At 41.8% G+C, this 9,868-nt stretch overlaps 1 protein-coding gene across 7 annotated transcripts in view; it reads right to left on the minus strand.

The window, feature by feature from the left end:
* WDR20 (WD repeat domain 20) overlaps window positions 1-9,126 on the minus strand; it is a 79,325-nt gene extending 70,199 nt beyond the window's left edge. For all 7 annotated transcript variants that reach the window (XR_003999912.1, XR_003999913.1, XM_030558721.1 and 4 more), the window contains exon 1: window positions 8,826-9,126. Coding sequence is in view for 5 of the 7 variants with exons in the window: in XM_030558721.1 (XP_030414581.1) it covers window positions 8,826-9,089 (264 nt within the window). In the remaining 2 variants the exon portion in view is untranslated. The remainder of the gene's footprint in view (window positions 1-8,825) is intronic.
* Window positions 9,127-9,868: the final 742 nt, after the last annotated feature.

Below are 9,868 nucleotides of genomic sequence, written 5' to 3' on the forward strand. Positions count from 1 at the left end.
TATAAAATGACATCTAACTTCTCAAAGTTTTACAAAGTGAAACATGTCCCAAGAGACTCATAACTTGGTAGCTTAATGAAAGTGATCTCCTAATAGAAGTGGGTAAGAATTATGCTCTGTGTCTTGAGAATCTTCAGAGACATCGCCTCTTGCTTAATAACGTAGGCCTATATTCTGCCGCATACAGTAAATCCCATGCAATTTGTACACTGCACTACATTTTAAGAAGTTGACACTCTTGTTCAGAATAGCATTTGGCATTATATTGTATCTTAATTCACTAGGTGAACCCAAATACTTAAAATTAGACATCAGTAAGCCAAGAACTGTGTGTTGTGACCCTTACTGAACTCTTCAACGCCATACAACCTTGAATATTAGGATTTACATTGTCAAGAGGACACACAGGTCAAGACAAAATGGTTAAGTCCAATTTGAAAAATGTCAGTCAAAACCGAGACAGATTTGCAGAAAGTCTAGAAACTTGTACCTTTTAGGTTTGTAATTTAACTCCCTCTTGAACTGCTTTCTTGCACAATGAAAGAGCATTCTTTCCGATAACTCACACTATGTCAATTACATTTCAGCTGCATAATAAATTCTGTTCTTCCACAACTTTTGTCCTGCCTTACAACTCAGTAACATCCCTAACCTGTCTGCTTCTAAAACCATTTCTGCACAAGAGTTTCAAGTCAGTATCTGTTTTCACTATGTTGGCTATCATCCTAAACCATAACAAACAGTATAACTACAATAATTGAGATACTTATGCAACATTTAAACAGATTTTCAACATACACTTCCCAACCTTGAAATAGTTCTGAAGCTTGCCAATTGTTAATTTAAGCATTTAACATTTAAAATGAACCCACTGTTCCTTAAGTACAAGTACAATCATTTAAAAAAAATTGTACTGTAAATATGCTACGACAAAAGTCAGCTCAGAAGACTGAGCACATCTAACCCATACAAAAGATAGTTGGGGTCACCAGTTTCAGAATTTTTGGAGTGATTGGTTTGTGTGTTGTGACAGATATGGCCATTTCCTGCAACGTCCTTGGAATGCCTTACTTTATTAAGTTAATCTGTTACGGTGGGCCAAGATTGTATGTTACCTCTCAAGGGAGATGAGAGACCTGGAAGTTCAAAAGACTATACAGAAAATGTGCCAGACAAGTATGGACTTTCTGGGTAATCACTACAGAGACATTAATGCAAATTACCCAACTTCAGTTATATAAAACCCCAGTCTTTTAAAGTTACTCCCCCAAGGAGAGGACATAAGAACGGCCAAACTGGGCAGAGCAATAGTCCGTCTAGCCCAGGATCCTATCTTCAAACAAAAAAAACAGGAGTACTTGTGGCACCTTAGAGACTAATAAATTTATTTGAGCATAAGCTTTCGTGGGCTACAGCCCTCTTCTTTGGAAGCACAGAATGGAACATATATTGAGGAGATATATATACACACATACAGAGAGCATGAAAAGGTGGGAGTTGTCTTACCAACTTTGAGAGGCCAATTAAGTAAGAGGGAAAAAAATTTTGACATGACAATCAAGATAGCCCAGTACAGACAGTTTGATAAGAAGTGTGAGAATACTTACAAGGGGAGATAGATTCAATATTTGTAAAGTCCCTATTCAAGCCTAAGTTGATTGTATCTACTTTGCATATCAATTCCAACTCAGCAGTTTCTCGTTGGAGGCTGTTTTTGAAGCTTTTCTGTTGCAAAATTGCCACACACAGGTCATTGAATGACCAGACAGGTTAAAGTGTTCTACTGGTTTTTGAGTGTTATGATTCCTGATGTCAGATTTGTGTCCCTTAATTCTTTTGCGTAGAGACTGTCTGGTTTGGCCAAAGTACCTGGCAGGGGCACTGCTGGCGCATGTTGGCATATTTCACATTGGTAGATGTGCAGGTGAATGAGCCGCTGATGGTATGGCTGATGTGATTAGGTCCTATGATGATGTCACTTGAATAGATATGTGGACAGACTTGGCATCAGGCTTTGTCTTCCAACAGCGGCCAATGCCAACTTCTTCAAAGGGAATGAACAAAACAGGGCAATTATCAAATGATCCATTCCCTTTTGTCTAATCTCAGCATCTGGCAGTCAAGAGGCTGAGGAACATCTAAAGCATAGGGTTGTGTCCCTGACTATGTTTGGCCAATAGCCATTGTTGGACCTTTCTCCATGAACTTATCTAATTCTTTTTTGAACCCAGTTATAATGTTGGCCTTCACAACATCTCCTGGCAATATGTTCCACATGTTGACTCTGCATTGTGTTAAGTCCTTTTGTTTGTTTTAAACCTGTTGCCTATTAATTTCATTGGGTAACCCTCTGTTGATTAGCTGTTACAGAAGGCCAAGATCAAAGGCCTGAGCTGTATAAAAAAATGGGTGATCTTCCCAGCCTTTGTTTTGGTTCTGAATTTAAGGCAGATAAACTTGTAACCACAGGGAAAACCCAGTTGTGGGTTCTGAAGGTGCACTTCAGTCTCCTTTTCTCTTCTTGTGGTACATAATAGCCTAGTCTTCAGTAGGCTGTAATACATTTCAGTTGTTGGGTTTAGTGTGCAGGTGCCAGATCGTGCTGGTGTCTTGTGATATACAGGAAATCAGACTAGATGATCTAATGGTCCCTACTGGCTTTAAACTCAATGACTGAAGTCTAAAACCTACCAGAGCTCTAGGTCAAAGTTGGGGGTTACCTCTGGCAAGTTTTCTAACATGCATGTAGGTTCTTTTATTGATTTCACATGTTTTCTCTAATTAAATTTACCTTAGGAATAAATGTGCTAACTTAGAAGAAGCTGTGGGGTAACATGTAACTGTGGGCAATACATTGGTCATAGTCTTTAGAGAGAAAGCAAAGCAAAGACTGTTTAGGCAGTCCAACTTGCGGGGAATCACAGTGTAAATCAGGTAGTCGTACAACCTTAAAAACTCGCATCAGAAAGGAATGAGATGCAGAGCTCTACCCAGGAGAGGTGATGGCTGAGAGCTGGAAATCCTTATGCATGGCAACAGCAAGCACTCAGAAGAGGAAAAACTGGTGCATTTACCCTGAAACTGTGACATGTTTGGATGGTAGGGCTTAGGCCATAGTACTCTTCAACATTTCCTACTGTCTAGTTTAGGCTTCTGACCACTCAGCTTGCTGGCTTTTGTGAATCTTTTTCTTAGGCATCTTATTCTCTCCATTATTGTATAGGGAGCTTAACTCAGGGCTGAGGATTCCACTGAGCAGCAGGGTTAGGTGATGTAATGCTTAAGTCTAGCCTTTAAGGCCTAGCTAAATTCAGTTATAATTTGGTAATATGTACAAAGCCAGGAGAGTTCTTCTATAATTAGATCATATATGGCATTAAATTTCATTCACCTCTGACCTTGTAAACACGAATCGAACAACATCTTTATCAAAGAATGCCCTGTGGTCCACAAACAAGATGTATCTGATGGCAAGTCTCAGTTACCTGGTCTATACTTTAAGCAAGATATAATTTTTCATCTTCCCGTGGTCACCATAAAGGTACAGAGGAACTTGCCAATCCAATCAGAACCCATCCACTATTTAACCCTTTGCCACACTACCACAGCAACCACTGAAAGGTCATTAACTACTGCAGCAGCTAAGTTCACAAGTATGGACCTCCAAGAGAAGGGTCATCATCTTTCGGATAGAAATTTATTCTGAAGATGGAAACATACAACCCAGAGCACTCCCAAGTGAGCCTCAGATAGCACTCCTCACCCAAAGAGGGGATCACTCTCAAAACAACTCTGGACTTCACCTCCAGCAAAGCTTTCACCTTAACAGGAGATTGCTATACATAACTAGCCTCACTGAGTCCAGAAGCTAAGGTGAAAACAAAAGACACAGGAACATACCAGCACTCCCAAGAATACTTAACTTGCCAAGTATCTCATTAAAATGGCCACACCTCATTGCATCTCAACCCTAACTTCTTACCAAAATACAGTTTCACTCCACTGTCCATTGGATCTAAATTTAAGACAAGGTTAGAATCTACTAACAGGTTTTTTTGAGCTTTGGATTGTTGTAACGGGACAGAAAATACTGTATAAAAGCCTCATTACGTCAAATAGCTGGCATATAACTTATCTGCTCTTCTCAAGTTTCCAGTATTTCATTCTTTCCTGCTACCTTCCTCAAGTTCACTTCTAAACATATTCTCACAAAGAAAGTTTGTAAGAACCTACTTGTTTGCTATGAAAAGCCTCCAAGGCTGTTTGAAGGATTTTTTTCCCCAGACTGAAAATCTCTATCTCAGCATTCCAAGCTTTTATATCATCTTAGACACTGGACCCAACTCCTGATTCTACCCTGAAGAAATTAGGTTAAGAAAGCATCACAGTGTCACAAGGAATACCAATCCTTACATAAGATTCATCTCTAAAGCAACACAAACAATTCAGTGGCCTGGGTAAAGAGACTTACAACTAAAGATTAATTCACAAAACAGAAATGGCAGACAAAGCTGATTTGGGATGTGGAAGCAGCCAAAGAAAAGGAATAAATACCCTTTAGAGTTGTGATTTGGAGTCATTCAGATTGGGATTTCAAAACATTTTAAGTATTTCCAAGTTCTTCCACGGCTGAATTAAGTATAGTACATACTAAAAGTTCATAACCTGCAGAAGTTCCCAGTGTAGACAGTTGTCACAGTTTCACAGTAATTGCACCTGTATTCCCCCTCCTTGGTCGCTCAAGGGCACGCATTTAAAGTTTCCGGCTCCCAGCTATCACTTCTCTTGGGTGGAGACCTGCATCTCTCCCTCAAGACCAGAATTTTAAGGCTGCATGACTCCATGCTTTACACTGTGATATCCCCAAGCAAGCCAGTCACCTAATGCCAGCACCTGTGCTTTGCTTTCCTTTCCCTCTGAGTGCTATAAACAGTGTATTTCCAGCAGTTAGTTATCACACAGCTCTTTCTAAGCAAGCATCTTTATTCTTAAGGCAAAACCATTACAGAGAAAACATTAAAATCACTAAGAGTGCCTATATGCACACTAAAAGCTTACCAGAAGTCATTTGTCAGTCTTATGGGGCTCTGATAGGCCAAAATCTTTTCAACTCTTCCGCAAAAGTTGAGACTCTAGCACAGCAGGTCCTAGCCATTTGTTGGCTCAGAAAGGCAGCCTTGAGTCAATTTACATGTAACCTTTTAAAGCCAAAAACATTTTGCTTTCCTCGTGCGTGGAAACACACACTGAACCAGTATATATGTACCTTTGCAGGGAGTGGTGCCTCTTTGGAGGTGTTTAAGGTGAATAACTCATATTGTAATCACAGTTTTCGTTCCTGAAGGAGTTGCAGAACCATCTCCCATGGAGTAGAGCACAGTCACACATATGCTTGGCCCACAATAATATATGAACTTATTACGATATGTTCCCCCAAAGATAGTGTGCCGTTGCAATATCTGTTTACTTTGCTAGCTCTTTCATGGTTAAATAAAGCATGGTACATACCAAATAAAAGTTCTTTACCTGCAAAAGTTCCTACTGCAGGTAGTTACCTAAAACTGAGGAATAAGACCCTGCTTTTTTTCTTAAGATAATGGCAATTCCTTCCCTAACTTCAACAGGAACAGAACCTAATGTAACAAGGCTTTTTAAAGACTGCTTTAACAGGCAGGAAGAGGTAATAAAATTAACAATTTCTTTTTAACCTAAGTTATACTGCAGCTTTAAAATACAAACCTGCATTTGCTGTAGTTAACATTTAAAGTACTTGAACTATAATCACTGGTCTAATCTAGCTAAATTGATCAGGAGAAAAAGTTTAAGTCAGGCTTACATAACGCAAGCCAAACTGCACACAAACAAAACCAAGCCTCGCTTCCAAGTGTAAATTCAGAGCAACACTGTTCACTAGCAGAAGCTAGACTACAGTTCGACTTGCTAAAACTGAGTTAAAGGTGTTTTCCTGGCACAGACATAAGCTAAGTAGCCAAGTTTAATCAGTCCTAGCTAGCACTGGCTAAATGTTCTCTAGTCTAGAGACAACTTTAGAAGCATGCTGTATGTGAAGTTTACAATAATTTATATTTATTCATTTTAAGACAGTGTTATACACTTCTAGTTTTATCTATCATTGAGCTCTCCTTTCACCTATCTTATACACCATAGCAAGAAACAGTAGCAAGTTTTATAACAACCAGCATTTTTCTTTATAAAAATTATGTTAATCATTCTGACAGCTGTAACTGTCAGCTGCCATCTTCCCTAAGCTAGCGCCAATTTTCTACACAAAGAGAGCCAAAGCCATAGGCCACAATCTGCAGAATCAGACTATAATGATTTCAAGCTCATCAATATTCTTAGATACATTCATAATGAATACAATATTCCAAATGTATGGCAGATCAACTTCTCTAGTCTCTCATCTATAATATTTTCTTTAATTTGGATACGTTTAATATGTTTCAGCTGTTACTTTAAGGCTTTTTAAACTGAAGTTAGTAATTATGGTATTAAAAGTATCTGTTCTGAAGGTCAATGATAAGATTGGATTGCTTTGTTTTGACCAACACAAATTCTATTCTAAACTTTAGTATATTTTACTGTATTATTTGAAGTAAGAATAGTATATTCAGAACATTTATAATATGTCTCAAAACCCAAAACAAACATCCAGCAGGTAGGTACGGTAGAATTTTAAATTGCTGCTACACCCACAAAGATAAAGTTAAATACTGTTTTACCGAAGATATTGGAAAAAGCTATTAGAAGAATGCAAATAAGATTTACAAGTTGTAAGTTGCCGCTAAAAAATTCCTGACTTTCCTATTTTCATGGCATATTTTCAGCCTCCAGATTTTTCTTTACTTTAAGTGTGATAACAAATGACTAAAAAAGATTGGTAAGAGTCACATGTCCTGTAACTGGCTGCATTAAGAGCTGCTCTAAATAAAACAATTGCAGAAGTTGCAATTATTCAGTACTGAAAACTAAGTCAAAGACGATAGACTCCTAGCAGTTACAAGGGTTGGAAGATGGACAGATTTTAACCGTATGAATTATCATCCACACTGACTCCTATGTTGAAAAGACCACTATGGATTATAAAATTGAAGTATTAAAAATATTATTTAACATGAGTAGGCAGATAACTGTTCAAGCACAATCACTCCAAGTCCTTAAACACCAAATATTTAAATTTAATTCACAATTACTTAAAACATCCCCAAATTATCAAGACTCATCACATGATTAAGTTAAATTATGTAAATATTAATTCAAATGCATGTATGAAACAAATGCACACAATTAGCCAACACAAGTTGGGTCTGTTCAGTTGCTAGTCATTACCAACTGATCCTTCGTAGGCTTAATTCTCCTCAGCAGTTAGCTAGTGCTTACATTTTACATGAATTATCAAGCAAGAGAAAGAGTGGTTTGGACATTCATTCATCTGGAACTGTATAAACCCAGGTCCAATTCCTTGCTATGCTACAAACTTCCCACGTGACCTTGGGCAGGTCAGTAAGTTTCTCTGTGCCTCAGATCCTGTTTGTAAAGTGGGAACAACAACTCTTCCCTACCTCTCAAGGTTGTCAGAGAACATATACAGTAACTATTGTAAGGTGCTCACATACTGTAGTAATTGGGAGGGGGGTTCATATGTACCCAAGATAAACAGATAATATCTCAATAAAACTTTGAGATTGGTTATGCCTATGTTTACATACATTAAAAGTGACACCTGTTCACTTGGTGATGCAAATTATCAGAATGCCTCACTAAACACCAGGAAGTAAGGCACCAAGTAGTACCAAAAAGTCAAAACAGCAATTACATATATTTATGTAGGTACAATTTGCCCATTAATATAGTATACTAGCCATTTAGTGCTATTAGACCTGCACCAAATATTCACAGGTTGGGAGCCTTATTTTGCATCAGTACTTCTACCATGATAAAAGCTTTTGCTGTTATAATTAGAAATGTAAAGTCTCAGTCTTTAGAGGATTCAGCTCACTATACTGGACACATCTGGAGACAGTCCTGGGGTTAGTTCACACTTTATAACATTAGACCTCTAATTTTTCACTCTAGGTGTGAAAAATTCTCATGACCCAAATAAAGTTAAAACCCCACCCTGTCAGAGATTTGGCAGCCTTATGCTAACACCAAACACTCCTCAGAGGGAGTCCCATTATCTTCAGCTCGTAACAGCAGGTGAGACAGGCCCAGAGTTACTATACCATTACCAAACCTGCCCAAACTAGCCAAAGAAAAGGCTGCATAGGAACACACTTTAGCTGCTGGTGATGACTCTCTGGGTTGTTCAATTTAACTAGTTTTTAAATCTAGCTTTATAAATGTATGAATGGGATTACAGGACAGAGTTGCCCACTACAGCAGGGGATTAGACTCTACAACCCAAGAAGTCACTTCCAGTCCTATGCCTTTTAGGTAGCCCCCAACACTGGTCCTCCTCCCTCTCAGGGCTCTCCCCCTCACACCTCTACCTCAGGCTTGGAGTCTTCCTCCACACGGTCCGACACCAGGCAAGCCCCGTGGCTATGTGAACAGGTACAGTTCCCGGCCATAGGGCGCCTCCACCTAGGAGGGCCCCCACCCCAACCCTTCGCCTAGAGGGATCCCGCCCCCCCTGAAGAGTGGTGAGCTTAGTGGGGCAAAGCCCACTCCTCCGGCTTCCCGGCCTTCACAGGTAGGGCTCCCGGCCCACACTGAAGCCAAGCAGCTCGCCCCTGGCACGCCCCTCGTGCTCCGAGCAGATGGGAGCCCTGGCCTCTCCCGCCCCCCGGCTGCCCCGGTACCTTGCGGACCCCCTTGTAGATGTAGAAGTAGAGCTCCCGGCCCACATTGAAGCAGAGCCGGTCGCCGTTGCCGCTCTGGTCGTTGACGTTGACGAAGGAGACACGGACTGGGTTGGAGCCCTGCGAGTTGAAGGGCACCCGGTTGGGCCGGCTGTACTCCGAGTGGCTCAGCAGCTTGTACAGCCCCTCCCGGGTGGTGAACTGGGTCTTAATCTCGTTCATCTCCTTCCCTCCTCCCTCCGCCGCCATCTTGGAAAGGAGCATTCATCCTGCCCCAATGCCCGGATGTGCCCCCACTGCGCAGCCGCTACCGCTCGCTCTCTCTACCCGAGAGCGGCACGCAAAGGCCGTAAGGGGGAGGAGCTAGCTCGCCTGTTTACTGCGCCTCTGCGCATGTGCCAGCTTGCCTGACATCTGGGCGGCCCCTAGTGGGGAAGAGGCAGGGACAGGGGAGGGGTGGTGCTGCTCAGGGGGTAGCAGCGCCGGCTCTAGCAATTTCGCCGCCCCAAGTAGGGCGGCACGCCGCGGGGGGCGGCAACCGGCAGAGAGCGCCCCCCTGCGCTGCATGCCGCCCCAAGCACGCGCGTGGCGTGCTGGTGCCTGGAGCCGGCCCTGGAGGGTAGAGCGGGGCTCGCGCACCCAGTGCTTTTACAAGGGCTGATGGTCAGCGCAGCAGGCGGGTGCCAGACCTCTGGAGAGGAGGGCCAGCAGCACAGTGCCTTAAGGGGAGGGGGTGCTGCAGGGGACAGGGGGTTCAAAGCCCACAGGAAAGGGGTGGGTAGTGCTTAATGTGACGGGTTTGGGACTCTAAAGAGTGAGGGGAAGGGCGATTTTATTGTCCAGGGCAGGGTTTGTAACAGCATCCTTGCGGCACTAAGTTGCCAGTGTCATACCCCCAGGTAACTTGTTATCACCATGCATAGTTTTTGTTCACACCTCAGAAAATTGTCAGCTGTGAGAGTCAGGAGGACTCTTGGAACCCTTGTTTGTGATCATGGACAATTACTTTATCTCTCTGAGCCTAAATTCACCTGCTGACTGTA

Source organism: Gopherus evgoodei, chromosome 4, assembly GCF_007399415.2.
Source record: "Gopherus evgoodei ecotype Sinaloan lineage chromosome 4, rGopEvg1_v1.p, whole genome shotgun sequence".
Classification (NCBI taxonomy): domain Eukaryota; kingdom Metazoa; phylum Chordata; order Testudines; family Testudinidae; genus Gopherus; species Gopherus evgoodei.